This window comes from Rissa tridactyla, chromosome 2 (genome assembly GCF_028500815.1).
Source record: "Rissa tridactyla isolate bRisTri1 chromosome 2, bRisTri1.patW.cur.20221130, whole genome shotgun sequence".
NCBI classification, from domain to species: domain Eukaryota; kingdom Metazoa; phylum Chordata; class Aves; order Charadriiformes; family Laridae; genus Rissa; species Rissa tridactyla.
In genome coordinates this window covers 25,623,469-25,641,596 of record NC_071467.1, presented here as the reverse complement: position 1 = coordinate 25,641,596, position 18,128 = coordinate 25,623,469, and the positions used below count along the sequence as shown (strand labels likewise).

Sequence of the window (18,128 nt, the reverse complement as noted above, 5' to 3'; positions counted from 1 at the left end):
TTCCAAATTTTTATTTTGGATAAAAGACCCAAGTCCTAATCCAGTGATCGCTACTATTGTCATTCTTTAAATGTGTCTTTAACCTATTTATTTCCCACCTATTAGGGGAATTTAACCTTTTGGATTTTATTCTGCTATCTGCATACAAATTGGTATTTTAAGCTCCAACAGTGAGCTTCTAAAACATTTTTCATTAAATAAGCTTAAATCCAAATGAAAACATCTGGATTTCAGTTTCCTGAACTGTTCTAACTGAAAGAATGGAAACTTCTAAACAATGAACTATCAGACAGCTAGCATTTGGGTTCAGTCAGTTTCTTCACTTTGCTCAAATACACTGTGAAGCATTTGATAATTCCATATTAACACATTTTTTTTACTGTAAGATTAAGTACTTTTAATACTCCCACAATTCCTAATGTTGACATTTACTTCACTTGTTATAAGTGAGCAAGATAACTCTGTCAGCTAATTATATACTACAGCCTCTTTTCATATGGTTACTTGTATACTAAAGCCACACAAACCTCATTGGGGTAGGGAAGAACTGCTTTTTCCCATCAACAAGGTGAAAAGTGACTTAAAATAAGCTCCTTCTAGATTTCAGGGACATATATAGTTTTATTTTCTTTCTGTAATTTGCCTAGATTCAGTTTTTTCTTTGATTTTCTTTGGTATTTCAAACCAAGTTTCACTGCTTAGATTTTAGGATATGAACTTCAGTAGCCAGCTTCACAAAGAAACACCTTTGTAATGTTAGAAAATGCCTTTTTGCATGAGGGGCTTCACATGTGTAATGGTGTACTACTTTCTACCATGCAAGGAAAAGAACATTATTAGCTTTTCAGATAAAAGCAGGTAAACACATCATTTCTTCGCTACTGCAGTAGTTGTTATTCTAACTTTTGGGGAGGGAATGTAAGGGGAGAAGAACAGGGAATAAATCACTAGCCAGTTTTTCCCTCTCCTAAAACTCTGAAATTATTGAAAGAAAAAAAAAAAAAGAAGAACCCACTTTAATTTACTTTTCTGTTAGTATGCTGCATCATTCACTCCGAATTAAGTTAGCAATTAATTACAAGGATTGCATCAGTAGCAATCAACATATATTCACTCAATCCTTCTGAAATATATTTTTAAGTCACCATAAAGAGTATCACTGTAAGCCTTTAAATCCTACAAAGGTTTCATAAGCAAAAACTTCTTAAATCAGTAATGAAGAAGTTGAGAGACCATAAAAGGGAGCAGTTTTATAAAATATATTTATTTCATAACTTTATTCTATTCCTTTTTACATGTGTTACTAATTAAAGTGTTTTTAAGAATTTTTCAAAGTCCTGTATAGAAGCTTTGGCAATCTCTATACAAAACACCTCATCGGGCAAGGATACGAGCTGGTCCAGAGAGATGTAGCTGGGTTGTGCTGGGTCATACTGGGCTCTTCCCAAGAATGTAAGAAACATATGTCTCTCTTTGATTCGTAATAGCTTTGAGTTGAAAACCTAAGAAAGAGAAGAATTTTTTAGGTTGTTTAAATTTCAGACTCTGACGAATCTAAAATAAGAGCATTTTTTAGACAAACTGAAGATCTAGGAAGAAAACAAATACTCTGCGTCTTCTCATTTATGTCAAACACCAGGTAGGTTACATTATATATAAATTATCTAAATTCGTGCTTCAATACAATACGCTGAGGTACACACACAAGGGAAATCAGGGAGTGACAGAACTCTAGAGCATGTTAGGTTTTTTGTTTATATATAACTATATTACACTTGTGTAATCACAGACAAGAAAGTGGAGAGGAGACATTCAGAAACAGGGAGCAAGAATACCTAAAGCATTTTCCCTGTACTATCAGAAGCATATATTTATAGAGCCAGGTTCAGATGAGCCTTATTATAAGGAAGAAATGAAGAGGTGACCACATGGCATAATACAAATGAGTGAATTGCACTATGCAATGGACAAGGTGAGCGGCTGTGCCTCCTGTCGTAACAGAGCCAAAAGGCACAGTGCAGTGGTTCAAAACAACTGCTTGTCTTCTGCTGCATGGCAACGCCTGCCTTTGAAGATATTTGTCACAAAAAGAATTCTAGGCAGTCAAAGATGAGAACAATCATAAGAGAAACACGAAAGAATAAGTGGAACATCTGAAAAGAGAGAGAAGTGGGAAAGACAAGAGATGGACAGTTAAGAAGTCTTAGAGATCTAACTGCATTTCTGAGCAGTACAACTGAAGAGAGAGATGCTGCTTTAGAGAACGAAACAGTGAAAACATGAATGCTACAGCAACGAAAGCAAGCAGAGTTTTTACTAAAAAGGAAAGACTACGCTACTGAAGGATTTCATGAGGATGCAAACTAATTTGAACTAGGACAGAAAGCAAAACTACTGTTCCTTCTGTGCCTTCCTTGAATTTTAAGGGGAAGTCAGAAGACAGGGGAAAAACACCTTAACCACTGTTGATGGGGCTAGCTGACAGGAAGGATGGTCAGAACAGCAGCTGTAACATCAGAGGCTTTGACAAAAAAAAACAAAACAAAACACCTGTATACCTCTTATTTTCAGCATTACCGTCATTCAGGATAGAAGCAAGAACAGATGGAAACAAGTATGCATTTGTGAATGCACAAGTTAATGGCCAGACCGCATACAGACTGAGCTGCACTAGCCATATCCTGTAACTCACAGTTTTTGAGGATGGAAAGGAAGAACAGGGAAGAGAGAAGTTGACTGCGCCAAGGACAAGGAACAGAGGAAACTCCACTTATCCTTCCAAACAAAGGGAAGAGAAATAACGAGGTGAACCACCACAAAGCTAACAGTAAGACAATTGAGAAGTGAGCAAGACTTGTGGTCAAGGAGGGCAACAGTGACACACAGACTGCAGTTATGGCAAGCCTCCTTGTTAAGTAAAGATATATTAAGTAGCAAGTTAAATAATCAAAATCCTGGGGAGTAGTTTTATTTCTCCATATAATTTTGGCTTTTTATCCAGTTAGACTGGACAGATTCCTTTCTAGACTTGCTTTAGGAAGAAAATTATTGCGGTTCAGAAGTTGTAATTTGTGCTTTCTTATTTTCTTTGTAAGAAGCTAGTGTGACTGCATGTCAGCATTGGATGAAGTGACTAATGCTTTCAACTTCTTTCAAGAAATTAATCTATTTTCACTCCTGTGATTTTTTAGCTATTGCCACAGCAATAGGAAGATCAATGAGAATCTGATTGCCTAACGGACAGTACTTCTCTTAGCTTTAGACTATATTTTCAGATCATAGAATCTATAAAATTTATTTTTTAACTAGACAAATCCAAAATAAATGCTTTTATAGATAAGTTATCTAATGAACAGATCTTCTGCATGATTTGTCTTCCCTTGTGTCTCTTAGCTAGATAAGATTTCAGGACAAGGAATCCCTAACCAGGCAGTAATCTCTCTTGCATTAATCCAGAAGAGATGAGCATGATTACTTCTGTTGAAAACTTAAAAACTGACAAGACTGAGGGGGGTGGTGGTGATGGTATCACATGTGCCAGGAGGAGAAGGGCACTTCCACACTGGAATCCTCAATGGTTACTGAATTGCTAATAAAAGTTATCCCAATTAGAGTAAAAGCTGCAGACAAGTTGAAGAATTCACGTGTCCTGCGTACAATGAGGCTCCACCTTGAGCACCAAATTAGTGAAGCCTCTGTGCAAAGCACCTACAGTTTACTCCCAGATTAACAGCTCACCTGAGGAAAGCGAGTAAGCATGTGGTGGGGAATGCCCATTATGTTGTGTAAGTAGTCAAATGTCTGCCTGAGTCTCTTTTTACTTGCAGTTAAAATCTTGGGGGTTTTAAACACAATCTGTTGAATTTCATTACGTTGAAAACCAAGTTCAATCTGACAAACCTGAAAAAGAGCACAATTTTATCTTCAAAAGTCAGCTACAGCAAACTTAACTTATTTTAATGTGCCACTGAAATAAACTAATGTGAAATTCTTCCACCCTTTGTCACACAGCAACAAGAATGCAACCCACAATAATATCTGCCACTCCAGTTCTTCTCAAAACAGGCAGTGCAAATTATTTATCATTCTGGATTAAAGTGAAATTTGGTTATAGAGTATCCCTGAAGTAAAGGTAACTTCTGTGAATGCTATGTATTTTTCAGCTTGTCTGAGATATGAATAAAAAAAGCTGTGTCTCAGTATGCATGGCAGTTATGAGCATAGAAGTTCTCCCATAAGAGTTATCAGTTTCAATACCAAGCTGTCAAAAGAAACTGACTTTCTAGTTGTGTAGCTCTGTAAAATACAGCAATCAAATGGCTAGTGACTACTTTTGTTAACGTAGTATTTTCTTTTGCTAATGTATCCAAGTTATATTTTTATATTAGGGAGTATAATTTCAGTCCTGTAGCCTTCAATGAAGTCTGTTGAACTCGAAAGAGATGTGTAGAGTATGCAGTGCATTCAATTTATTTTACAGTTAGTTAATGTCTAAAGTAATATATCTTTTTCAGAGACTGCCTTGACTTCAATTATGGTTTCCCAAAAGGAAAACAAAACACATTTTTTCAATAAAATCATGAGCACTCCTCCCGAAGTGCAGAATGGCAAGCAGTTCATTGAGTTGTTGAGAAAGGAATTCAGCATACAAGAGTGTCTGGTAACTCAGCCATTTCTTCTGTCCTCCAGTGACATTTACAAGCAGCTTGTTTTCAGTCATGAAGTGGGTATGCTTGCCAGTCTACATAAGCAGACTTTCAGATCCAACTCAGGTACTTCTTCAGTTGGCAAAAAGGTGGTGCTTTTTGTTTTTCCAGTTTGATGTGCCAAGACTGCAGCTCTTTGCCAAAACTGCCTGGCAAATACAAAGGGAAGGGCTTAGACTCTGGGTTTTGAAGTTACCTTAGGACTTCCAGATCTTTACAGGGAATTGTTTCTAGAGGTGACTATAATCCGGTCTTTCAGCTCCTGGTTCTTCCTTATCTGCTTTATGTATATATTTGCAGATCACAAGGAATACTAATCAACTAAGAGAGCATTCACATATGAAGAGATGTATTTGCACTTTAGTGACATCTTCCACGGATCTGAGTTGGCAGGGGTAACTTACTGAATTAAGATACACAACCAAAAATAACACCTGATATTAAAAAGTGGAGATGTATAGCTGTCCCCACTGTAGAGGTAACTGTCAAGAATCTTGGAGCTTTGCTTTTGTACTCTGTGAAATGGAATGGCTTTCTCTTGACATGAACAGTGAGCTCAAGTGTAAGTCGCTTTAACTGTACTCAGTTTGACAGCACATATACTTAATATTCAGTAAATCTCTAGACCACATATGCCAATATCCTTACTGTGTAAGGCCCAGCAATATTCAATGTACTCTGTATGATTCCCACAACAGGCAGTGGTAATGCAAGCTGTCCAGTTCTACCCTACCAGTGAATCTCTAATTGTGCTTGATGAAACCTTCAGAGGATGGAATAAGCCATCCTTCAGCTCATTTAGTCCATGACTGGTATCTTTTTGCACACTTTTGACAACCAGTATCAGCTGCAGCAGTTGTTTCTAAATAACGGCCCGCTCAGAATGAGGGATACCATCAGATCACTTCTGAACTGCTGGTATATGGTTTCGCTTTCCAAGTACTGCCTGCCCGTCACCAGTTTAGGTCATGCAGGCCTGAACCCACATTCTGAATATGGGACATCCAACCTCCTGAAAGGCTAGAGCTTCTAAGTATCAGTAGATTCTAACAGTGAGTACCTAAAAATTCTTTCACTCTCTCTAGAACATATTAAAAATAAGGATGCTACACTATACACTTTTTGGTAGACAGACAAGACAGTCACATAGAACTGAGGATCTTAAAAACACATTCATTATAATATACTGAATCCCTAGCCTGTGGAAACAATGTTCATTAAAAAGAAAGCACTATTAATTGGAACAGTCTGCTACTTTCCAGTCTCCTCCCTTACCACACACACATTTCAGATTGCAAGATTCCCAGTGTTTAATAGTTTCAGAGCAGTGAGTCTGTCTGAAAATTATATATTTTAATTCATAGTTATGCATTATAGGTTAATGGGTTTTCTCAAATTATTACACTACATCATGCTGTTTGGCCTAGATGGCTTTACAGCACAATAATTAAACCAATACATAGTTACATTTTCAAAAGGGAAAGGAGTCCCTGTGGGTTTGAAGTTATTTACCCAACAGTTGTTAATAACGACCATCTGCTATCAGACAATAGGTGTCAAATGCACATTTTGGCAGACTAGCTACCTGCCAAGAGGAAAATAATCAACTGCACATTTCTTGCTCCTAAATCCTCATGGACAATCCAAGTTAGCAAAAAAACATAATAATTAAGGGGCGGGGTGGGGGGGAGAGAGGGAGCAGGCCCTATTTTTCACTCCTTGTAAAGAAAAGGGTAACAATTTGTGTCATCAGATTGCAACTTTTGGCAGAAAGGGACCCAGATGAAGTTTCTAACCTACACCAGAGTAGAAGACAGAACAGGATACTGCTCCACGTACGCTGTAACCTTGCAAGCCATAGAAGAAAAGAAATCGTTTAACAAAATCCTCAGTTATTTTATATCTCCACTAAAATATTTCATTAAATTCTTTCTGTGCAGGATTCTCCTCCAGGAATTCTGTCTTCTGACAACTCATAAACTATGTGGATAGACAAATACACAACACACTTAATACTACTAATAAGCTCACCTGAAGATTTTCTTTTACAGGCTCTAATTTGCCAGTCAGTAGCCTTGGAAGACGAATTACCAGATCCTTTGTCTACAATTAGGGAAAACACACAAAGGAGAGATTATTACTGAAAGCTTGTTTGTGAATCCCTCTATAAAAGAAAGATAGAGATCTTATATCAATTTTTTTTTTCCCCAGTTGGAAGAGGGATGCACTTTCACTTGCATTTCATTTTCTCTCCTCACCAAAGATGAGTTTGCATGAAGCAGCAGTATATTAAGATGCAACAACTTACTCAAATTTGTTTGTTCAGAAAACAAAACCACAACATAGCTGTTGTAAAACAGACAGGAAGAGGGAGTAAAAGCATATCCCAAAAGTAGAAAGCATGCTTAAGTGCCCAATCTCCCTCAGTGCTCAAGTTGTTTCTTCCCACCTTTTAAAAAAAAAAAAGTAACCAAAACACTACCTGACAGAGGCTATAAAAGGATTTTTCAGCTGCAGTGGCATTTGTCTACCTCAGGATCTGGTTAGACCATAGTAGTATAAGAATACAAGAAATTACTCCACATCCCCTAAGCCATGTGATTACTTGTAATCCGCCCTGAGTACAAGGCGGTGACTAAACCCTTTTCTAGAGATTTTACCTCAAGCATGGAAAGGCCAGGAACACGCACTGTGACAGCTATGACTGTTCAGCAAATAGAAGCCAATAGAAGAACACCAGACTCCACTTGGAAATTGACATTTATTGCAATCTCCAGCTACTGCAGGAAACAACTAACACTGCCCACTTACTCCAGGGAAGTCCAGCTACTACCTCTTCTGAAGATCCTAAAGCATGGTGCAAAATAACGGCTAAGCATATAATGTGGTAAGCGCTTATGACTGAACCCAGGCATTACTCTTGTTGAGGTGAGAACATGATTTGGCATTTAGTTTGATATCATATTCGCAGATTAACTCATCAGTGAAAAATAGTCTGTTACAGTATCGCGAAGAGATGAAGAGAGCCAGTCAATTTTCTAGCAGTTAAAAAAGCTGCTTGCTGTTTCAACAATGGATTCAGTTCTCTGACCCACCTCAGAAAATAAAACTGGACACGCATATGCTTGTTTGACAATAAGCTGCAGCAGATCATTTTCAAGAACTGTACTTCAGGACCTTTGAATGTCAGATGTCCATATTACTTCTATAGACAGTTAAAATCATGTCATCCTCCTGTAATCCTGTGTGTTACCATTGGTAATGTCACTAATGTTTGTGGATAACCTTCAAACACTTGAAGCATTCATGTTCCAAGGTCTTAAACTTGTCACTAACAAAGTGCCTAAATACTTCAGTGTATAGTCTTTACCTTTTTTACACTGAGACCAAGTTCATTTTTGAAGAAACCCAGTCTGTTATCCAGTCTTTCCACTGAAAACAACAGCAAATATGGAGCTCTTGAGACCATCTGAGCAATTTCTGCCTTACCAAATTTTTTTGATTTTAGGTAAGCCACTCTAGAAAGAGAACAAAAACAAAATAAAATCCAGTGATGAAAATTTTATTGCCTCCATTTATTCAGTACTTGCTTAAATTCCTCAGTGATATCTTATAAACGGACAGATGTTCTAGCATTAACATGCAACCCTGCCAAAAATAATTAGGGGGAAATCTGCAGTTATCATAAAAGCAAAATACCATCCCTTCCAATTAATTAGAAGTAAAATAAACCTCAGAGCAGAATGTCAATACTGAAGACAGATTTTAATTCCTTCCAGCTGTACTTAAGCAGATAACTATGTTAACCTACGCTTAACTACCAGCCTGTCTCCTAGATTGCAAACACATTAATAGATCATCATAGGGTATGGACAAGAAGATATATACAGCCTTTTGCTATTTTAATGAATTCCATTTCTACTGCTGAAAGAACAGAGGACTATACCTCATACATCCCTGTTTTGCCAATAGCACTGGAGTAGAAATATCATACAACAATGCTATCTGTAGAGACATTGTCCAAAAAGACATTTCTAAATCAGCTGAAGTTACTTTTGTTACAATAGGTCCCTGCTTTCAGTCACTGGTCCAAGGATTTAGTTACAAGACATCTGGTTGTCAGAAAAGAGAAGGAGCTGACTAAAGGTTTTATGTTTAACAGAGCTTGCTTTCTTTCCAACTCAAAACTTTTTCCAAACTTTCTTGAATTCAGTGAAAGTGAAATCCTATTTCAAGTACTACTTGCTCCCAGAAAAAGTAATGGGGTGGAGGGAAATACAGCACACAAAATAGAGACATGATTAACCCACGTGCCACAATTTACAAAAAAACTAAACAACAATTTAAGAAGGTTTCCTTTGGTTATAGATGAGCATATACAGAAGTACTTGCTGTCAGATGAGCTTACAGAATACAAGAACTGATTTTATCTGGCAGTAATTAAGATACTAAATAGACTGTAGAAGATTCTGCAGAAAGCAGATACTGAGCAAAAGATGGTCTGTGTGTTAAATCATGTATTGTAGAGAGAAAAAAAAATAAAAAAACCTTCCAGTCACTACAACCTCTCTCTCTATCCACAAATCCTCAAAAACGAAGTCATCACAAGCCAAAAACCTCTAGACAGAAGATCTAAGAACAATCTCTAAAGGACCAATTCCTAACTGAGCAGACACCCCAATACAGAAGGTAGCAGGCTAGGCTCCAGATAATGATGGAACTGGCTGCAGGAGCCTCAGAGACAAGGAGAGGTTAGGAAGGGGAGAAATGCAGAACACAACAGTAAATAATTGGCCCTTCAAAAATTATCCCATTATATTTTGACTACACTATACTTCTTCCATTCATTTTTTCAAGGACATAACTGCCAAGCATCCTAGAAACATAGATAAATGAACAGATTAAAAGTAGAACCTTTTGGTTGTCCTGACTCCCCTTCACTTGTTTTCTGTTAAAAAGTCATTAAGACTCACACCTGAAGCATTTCTTCACATCCTGGAAAGGCAAAAAGCTTAAAAGAGGGATGGCAAGATTTTAATAACCTGACTCTAGAAACTCGTATATTAAAGAAGCACAATTTTCCAACCTGACCAAGGTTTGAGATAACTTTGTGAGTGTTGGCACCATGTTTAGCCCCCGTAGTACAGGGGTCAGCAGTTCTATGTAGCATGTTAACAGTTTTAAGTCATCATTAACAATACCATAAAACAAAGCATCTGGTGCAGCTGCAGTACAGACACTGATTTGCAACTGTCAGAATTGTTATGAATTATGGAATGTTTTGACTTTTACAGTGTTTATCTGAAGTCAAATGCCAAATCTATTGAAATTTGTGTTTTGTTTCCTGGCAACATGGAATCCATAGCAATAAAACATTCCAGAGTGATGTAACCAATACCATGTCCATCTGCACCAAAGTGTTTATGCAAAGGTGATACTCAGCTTTCAAAAGACAGCTATCTGAGACACATTCACTTCACAGCCTGCCATACACCCTCTGCGGCACAATTACTTTAAAGCTTGCAGGAAAGCATTCACCAATGCCAAACAGAGATAGACTTACTGAAAAAAATCAAGCTGCAGAAAATGAAGAAGAAATTGGATTGCCCAGTTCAGCCCCTACTTCAGTAACCAAGCAGTGCCACAGGACAGTCACTGAAAAGCAAATCTGACTTCACAGGAGAGTTAGAATGATTATCAGAGCAAAAAATAGTCCCTTTAGAAGAGTATAGGCAACTCTGACATCTAGACTCAAAACTACTGTTGAAGAATGACAGAGGTTCATCTTGGATATTGTTTCTCAAAGGCCGCTTACTGAACAGGAGGATGGCAGAACAGAGGAGAAAGAAGAAAAGTCAGGTCTATGTTCGACATCAGTCTATTAATGTGCTTGTTTCCAAAAAGCTGTATTTTCAGATTTCTGTCTTGGACAGCTACTACATGCAACAGCCAAGCAGAAAGACTTTCTTTTACGGAATTTTTAAAGACCAAGATGTTTTAAATTCATTACAAAATGCACACACACAGAAGTTGTTCTGTAAAAGAAATATTGAATTAATGCAAGCCCATCTGGAGTAATTTTAAGAATAAAAGTCCATTTTCCTGGAATTTTTCCTATAATCAACACACTTAATGGAAGGATGAATCTGAAGGAAAAAAACTTCTTACAGGTACACACCAAACAAATACAGCTGAGTAAAGATAGCTAGGATCTTTATGACTGTAAGACACAGGTAAGTTGCCTTAAGGGGTGGGGGGGGTTGGGGAGGGAGGGGAAGTATAACCCCTTAGTCTGGTGCTGGTACCTTAAGTCTCTCAAGTCTCTCATATCTTAATGGGATCCCACCTGCAAAAATCTGGAAGAAAGTACTAAAGCAAAGGAATATAGACAAGCTGTTTGTATCCATAAACCAAAAAGGAGGAAGAATGGAATGCAGTTACAAGCCACCACACCATCCCTAGGGCAAAGCACCTTTGCAAAAAGTGGCTGTGGATTCATGAAAATATGGGCTTAAACCCAATATTCAGTTATTTCAGGTAAATGATGAATTAAGAATAACTTCTTTTTTAAAAAATAGATTATTTATATTACTACAATACATTATTTCAAAGATCTTGAATATTTTAATTACAGTTATTTAACTTTAGGAAGATTTTTCTTTAGAAGTGAAGGGCTTTCTGCCACAAATACAAACCTCACCTTTAAAGCTCTAGAACTAGTTCTCCAAAGTTAACAGTGCTAAAACACTAAGGACAGGCTTCTGTGAGTAGATATTAACAGTTACAACCATAAGACCTAAGCTCGACTAGCATCAGCGCAAATACCTGTTATGGCAGGATGAAGTCCAGCATCCTAGCTTAAGCCCACTGAAGGAAGAGTTGAAATCTGCACTCATGTGGCCAAGATGAACACACATGTGACAAAACAGCACAATGATGATTGATTTCCAACACAGGGAGAGTGAACAGCAGCTGTCAGATCTTATACCATGTTGGGTAGATCTGCCGCAGCTCCTCAATATTCCTGTTTTGACCACCCTTATCTCTTTAACTCAGCTACAGGTTTTTAAAACTACTTTAAATTCCAGTATTATCACATTAAGGCTCTAAAGCTGACCAAAGATTTGTTAATGAAATAACAACTGCCATTAAAGAGGAAGTCCCACTATTGGCAGAGAATAAGAGATATAGTTACACAGTTTGATTTGAAAAACACTGAAATTACTGAAAACAGCAGACTTCAGTCAGCTTCTGACAAAATCCCATCACTTTCCAATTCATGCTGCTGGAGAAAAAGGAGTATGTGTATATAGTTATGTCGTTTCTTCGGTGCTTACTTGAATTAAAGTAGCCCTTATATTCAGAACGCAGCATTTTCCAAAGTTAGCGTTCTCTAATAAGCTAGACCCCATGAAGTACAGTTCGCAGTACACAGCATCTACATTTAGGACATTAGAGAGCGCAGAGAGGAGTAGGAGAGGGTGATACAGAGAACAAAAGTTTGACAGTGAATGGAGAAAACAGCTTGTTTCCCCCTACAGTCACAGAAGGAAGGCCGATAAACACAATGGCTTTTCTAAAAAAATAATAAAAAAAATTCTGCCTTTGGTGTTTTTGGCATACACAAATAAGCTTAAAAAAACCCCACTCCACAAAGCAGCTAACAAAATCAGCTTTGGCCCAAGATATGAAGTCTTCTACAGAGACTGGTATGTACCCTTATGCACAGACAAGCTGAGTGACACTGAGGCAACGGTCTAGAGCCATACAAGTGTGAACACAAACAAAAATTAGTTCATTGTAGTCTTGTGCTCAGTTTGAGCTGGACAACAGGAAAAAAAAAAAAAAAAAAGGTCACCAAAACCTTCTGCTGCTATTAGAAGTAAACAGCGAAGAGATATCGTCTGCTTTTTTTACTGCAGAATTTACAAGGTATGGCTAGACATCCCTCTAGAAGCATGTTTCAAAGCATGACTGAAGAGGTTAATATTGTTCTACAAATTTAGGTAAAGCCTCAGGGACCAACATTTTGTAATCTAAGCTGACATAAGTAAAGCAAGTGGCCTAGAAGGGCAAGCTCCTTTCTCTGTGGCAGAAACAGGGATGAGCAGTAAAATTTGTTAACTGTAAGTTTTCAAGTCGAGTTGACACCCTGATCCACTTACGACACCACCACCACATGTTAACGCTTACTGATGGGAAGGCACAGGAACATGGAGCCAGGGATCGAGTGAGAAAGGAAGCAGCAACAACACAGGTTCAGGCACGGCTAAGCCAATTGGGAAATGAGATGTTCAAGCCAAGGCGCTTAACACCCTGCTGCTATTTGAAAGGCTCACCTGGTTTCCAAAGCTTCCAGGTCTTCACCAAGGATGTATGGATTTTTGGTCAGGAATGGTCCCAACTGATTGTCCTCTACACCCACATCCTTAAGAAACAGAAGTATTTTTCTTATATCTTTTTCAAAGTCCAAGGTCAGTAACAGTTGACCTGCCTTTTGACGTTTCTCCACTTGGGATAAGTCAACTCCTACAACAAACAAAAATAGATATTGTTTTAATTTAATTAGATATTGTTTTAACTGTATTAATTAAACACAGACCCTACTTCCTATAAATGTTTCAGAAAGGCATGTTAAAATTTATAACTCCTCCTTTTTTGCACTGATTTAGCATACTTCAATTGCTCAAGACAGCAAGGTCACAACACCTTGTATATTGTGGAAGGATTCCAGATAAAATAAGCAGTCATTTTAGACGCCTTTGCTAAGTTTATTTTTTGAAGGAAGACCATTTGCAGCAAATCCTGCATGTGAAGAATCAAGTACACTAGCACACGCCACATGCAGACACCTACTCTTGTGGCACAGCAGTAAGTGTGCAAGGAATTCTCAACTCCATTATACAAGGGAGGGAGACAATTTTGCAATGAAGTGTCTGGATACTGGCTTACGCATAGCAATTTATTACTGCACAGGGCCAGATCTTCTCCCCTCAAATATTTATTTCTCCAATCTCCTTCTGGTGTTCCTTGCACTTTTGGGAACCAAGGAGGCAGCCAGCAACCTTGAACTCAGCTATCCTTGCACTGTCAAGTGCTTTTTGATAAGAACTAAGGTTCTCTTCCATCCCTTCCTCCTTCCCTCTCCAGTTTACTGTGCCCCACTTTTAAGGTTCCGCACAGCAACCACTCTCCTTCCTTCCTTCCAAGGACGGAGAGTTGCAGTTTCTTTCACAGCAAATTAAACTATCCTTAACCATCCCAAAAGAAGAGAGACCGATCAAGTTACACAAAGTACTCCTCACCTCCAGAAGCTGTGTAAGATGCCTCCTTCTAGCATCCACAGCACTAAGGGACTAAGCTAGCCAGCCTTGTCTTCAACTCATACAGCACTACTACTAAGTCATGCAGTCCCCTCTCTTTTTCCATTTACCCTGGATTTACTCTGCCCTTAGCCACTGGTTTAGCCTTCCTATTTTTGAGTTTACGAGGCAACCAGTAAGATCAAAACACAAATTATAGACTTTCCAAAGCTCCAGATATAGACAAACCACATAAACAAAATCACACATACCTAGGTGGACAAGTTTTGCCAGGGTTTCCGAGTGGTCAACATAATCTCGGAGCGTGGAAGAATGAAGGGGAAGAAGAGGTTCTGCAATGATCTGCACGGCTTCTTCCTCAGAAATCTCCTCCAAAGCAGACGAAGGTGGGACGTCATCCCAATCTAAGAAACAAATACGGAAGACCCAATGTGTTTTGTGAAAGACAAAGCTGGTCCCACCAAATGCTATACAGATCTCTTAAAATCCATTTCAAAATGCAAGAACACTGCACGAGATGAACACAGACAATCTATTATTATTTGAAAACATATGAAAATATAGACTCTATTCACAGTTTTTGTCTCTATTCCAACTCCTTGGCACTGCTCATCAACTCTTGCTCATGTGGCCAAATGTGAGCATGGTACGCAGCAAGCCTGCCTTTGTTCTGCTGCCTTGATCACTGCAGACAACAGATCACATCACCTTCTTGAAAAAGAATCTTCTTTCATGTCTTCACAAATGAATTCTTGCCTGATCACATCCAGATCAAAGGCTACTACAGAGATTATTTTTCATAACCTAACAAGCTTGCAACTTGGTGCCTCTTTTGAACCTGATGCCTGAACTGTAGTTGTTTTAATTTTCAAGGTATTTCACAGCCAACTTCAACCAAACTATCCTCTTACCCATTACAGAATGGCTGCTGACTGCCACCACCTCTAACAACTAAAGAAATCAAGCTCCATTTCCTGCTCATTAAGGTTTCCAAGTGAATACCATTATCCTTGTTTCCCCTTAAGTGCTCCAAGTCACAGAGCTCAGTGTCTTTTTAAAAAATATTTCTCTAAACTGATCTATTTTTCCACTGACAGGAGCTCACAGCAGCTACATCAAGATTACTATTTTGCAGGCTGACTGCTAGCATCCACCTCAATTATCAAACTGATTACTGATCAACAGCCCTAATTATAAACTCTTCATGATGGGGATTTTCTGTGTCCTATACCTTCACACAATGACTTCCTAGAGACTGGGGTAACACTCTTCCATGTCAAGAAAACAAAGCCACACCAGAACTACCAAGACAGGTTCAAAAATAAGCAGGATGATCGTAATGTTCCAGGAAAAGTTGCATAGACTAGCTCAATAGTTGTTGAATGTCTTGCCACTTCTTTTTTTCAAAGCCTCAGAAAATAAAAGCACCATAAAGCAGTAATAAGACCTCGCTAGGAATCTACGTGGGTATCAAGTATTTCCTTTCAACTTGTTGAGGACCAAACCAATACACACCAAGGTCCATTCCGGAAGCATAGATGACCTCCTTTTGCCACTCTAAGTTCTTTAAACCTCCAATCAGGAGGATTTAATACACCTCAAGCTACCATTAAAAAAAAAAAGTTAGCAATTACATTTATTCCATTATATGCACTGCCAAATGGGCAAAATGCTCCATACACGCAACAGTAAGTCTGCTGGCAGATAAAAATCTGGCATGTAGATAAACTGCACCGCAGGTGCAGACACATACGAGCTGGCTGACCTGCCAGTTCTGGTGCAGCACTGTTTCCAGAACCAGCTGCAAAAACACACAGATCTCAGTTGCAGCTCTGAGCCACCCCAAAAATAAGCTCTGTAGGATCCAAGTTGGCTGGGCTCAAAGCTGAATCTGAACATACAAGACTGCTTAGTAATCCAGAGCAAGTTTCCTCAGTATACTAGAATTATTTTCAGAGAGTGGTATTTTTTTTATCCACACTTAGATACAAAAGTAGAGAAAAATGAGGCAATTTATTCGGGTAACAACACCAAGGTGACCTTATATCTATCTCCTTTCCTCAGGAGAAAGTTTGACTAGCATTTCTCATCAGGGCAGTGCTTAAGCAGGCTTCGCACTCTGCTGCCTCCTGTTGTTCATCCCTGATCATTCAAAAGGCTGTGTTGTGTGAACTGCTTCAGGGGTGGCCTCCCCCACCCTTGCTCAAAAAAAAACCCCTAAACCCAAAATCAACAAACAAAACCGTTTATTTTGTACCAGCAGAACTATGACAGAAAGGCAGCTCAGCTGCTGCAGGTAGAGTTGCGAAAAGAAAAGCTCTTCAAACAGCAGCTTCAGACCGACGTTTCTACCCAAATCATTGTACCTTTATCTTGCCTTAAAAGTATTCTGTATATGCTAGAGTGACCACAGGAATTATGCATTAACTATGGGGCTAAAACCAAGTGAAAGTCAGGAACTTCAGATAAGTATTCTACACAAACAGGCCAAAAAAATCCTGAAAGCATGATCTGGAGATTTGGGAGAAATGGTATCCCTAAGGCCTCTTACCTTCATACAGTGTTTTTTCATTCAGATCAGGTAATGTTTCTGGTTTTGCTTGTTCCTGTTTTACTGGTAAAGGCAAGTTACTTTTGGGAGAAGAAAAGGATCCATCCTTGGCACTGTCAGGTGGAGAATAGCTTCCTACAGATACATGCCTGTATGCCTGCAATCTCCACAGAAGAACGTCATTTGGAGAGGACAGCAGAGCCTGAGGGGCAAACCCGTGACATGCCTGTGCGGTGCTGCTGCAGCCCCTCAGCCTCCCAGGAAATTCAGCAGCACAGGCGGCTTTCAGCAGGTGACACCAGCGGGAGGCCTGCCGAGCCCACAGAGCCATCTTCCACCTCAGCACAGCATCCTGCTGGGAGAAAAAGGGTTGAAGAACAACACAGGCACACTTCACCCTGGCCACAGAGCCAGGACCATTAATTCACTGAATCATAGAATCTCTTAGATTGGAAAGGACCTTTCAGATCATCTAGTCCAACCATCAACCTAACACTGACAAAAACCATCACTAAGCTATAGCTCCAAGCACTATGACTACCCATCTTTCAAATGCCTTCAGGGATGATGACTCAACCACTTCCCCGGGCAGCCCGTTCCAACGCTTAATAACCCTTTCAGTTTAAAAGTTTTCCTAATATCCAATCTAAAACTTCCTTGGTGCAACTTGAGGCCGTTTCCTCTTGTCCTATCGCCTGTTACTCGTGAGAGGAGACTGACCCCCACCTCGCTACAATCTATAGAGAGCGATAAGGTCTCCCCTCAGCCTCCTTTTCTCCAGGCTGAACAACCCCAGCTCCCTCAGCCGCTCCTCAGAAGACTTGTGCTCCAGACCCCTCACCAGCTCCGTTGCCCTTCTCTGGACACACTTCAGCACCTCAATGTCTTTCTTGTGGTGAGGGGCACAAAACTGGACACAGTACTCGAGGTAGGGCCTCACCAGTGCCCCTGAGCATTGCAGCAAAAATTACTTGCTGCAAAGCACCGAGTAGCTGCTTTGAGGCTGTAAATGCGTGACAAATGGAGGCTGAACTGAGGAGAGGAGCCGGCTCTGAATGCTGTACGACAGCCATTGCCATGGGAGCCAGGGAAAAGTCCAGCCGGGGCTTAAACACTCCACAAGCGACGGGGCCCTCCGCCCAGAGCCCTCACCTCACAGACGCAGAGGATGCCGGATCGCGCCGCGCTCGCCGCCCCTTGCAGGCCTCCCTAGGCTGGCAGCCTCTGCGCACAGCCTGCGGGAGGACAGGCCGCTCCACACCCAGCGAGCCCGGCCCGCGGGAAGCCGAGGCGGAGGAACGACGACGGCGACGGCGCCGGCGGCGGCCGCCGCGCCGCCCCGGCGGCCACTGAGACCCACCGAAGCCTCACCTTCCCCTCACGCCGCTCTCACGCTCGGCCCAGCCCACGTGCGTGCCTCCTCCCCACCCCCCCCCAGGCGAGACCATTCTGTAGCAGGGAGGGGGGGGGCAGGCAGAAAAGGGTCCTTCCCACCGTTCATTTGAAGGTGGGCGGTGCGGCTCCGCCTCCCCTCCCCGCTCACGGTCC

The 18,128-nt window shown here is 40.1% G+C and overlaps 1 protein-coding gene across 3 annotated transcripts; it reads right to left on the bottom strand.

The window, feature by feature from the left end:
- Positions 1–1,244: 1,244 nt before the first annotated feature.
- On the bottom strand, positions 1,245–18,092 carry MTERF3 (mitochondrial transcription termination factor 3). 3 transcript variants are annotated; one of them, XM_054191112.1, is made up of 8 exons: positions 17,952–18,092; positions 16,581–16,932; positions 14,281–14,433; positions 13,046–13,235; positions 8,077–8,224; positions 6,738–6,809; positions 3,739–3,900; positions 1,245–1,502 (listed from the first exon to the last, which is right to left on the bottom strand). In XM_054191112.1, the coding sequence occupies exons 2-8, from the start codon at positions 16,909–16,911 to the stop codon at positions 1,308–1,310; spliced, it is 1,251 nt and encodes a 416-aa protein (XP_054047087.1). In that variant the 5' UTR covers positions 16,912–16,932; positions 17,952–18,092; the 3' UTR covers positions 1,245–1,307. The 3 variants fall into 3 exon arrangements, with proteins under 3 accessions (XP_054047087.1, XP_054047086.1, XP_054047085.1); XM_054191111.1 differs by having other exon boundaries at positions 16,581–16,935; positions 17,733–17,990; XM_054191110.1 differs by having other exon boundaries at positions 17,733–17,987.
- Positions 18,093–18,128: the final 36 nt, after the last annotated feature.

Bases quoted from the DNA above. Each gene is read 5' to 3' on its own strand.
- MTERF3 (XM_054191112.1), bottom strand. From the start codon at position 16,911: ATGGCTCTGTGGGCTCGGCAGGCCTCCCGCTGGTGTCACCTGCTGAAA. The intron at 14,434-16,580 runs GTAAGAGGCCTT...TTTGTTTCTTAG, and splicing joins TGAAAAAACACTGTATGAAG to ATTGGGATGACGTCCCACCT. The intron at 3,901-6,737 runs GTGAGCTTATTA...GCTCTTTTTCAG, and splicing joins CTGTAAAAGAAAATCTTCAG to GTTTGTCAGATTGAACTTGG.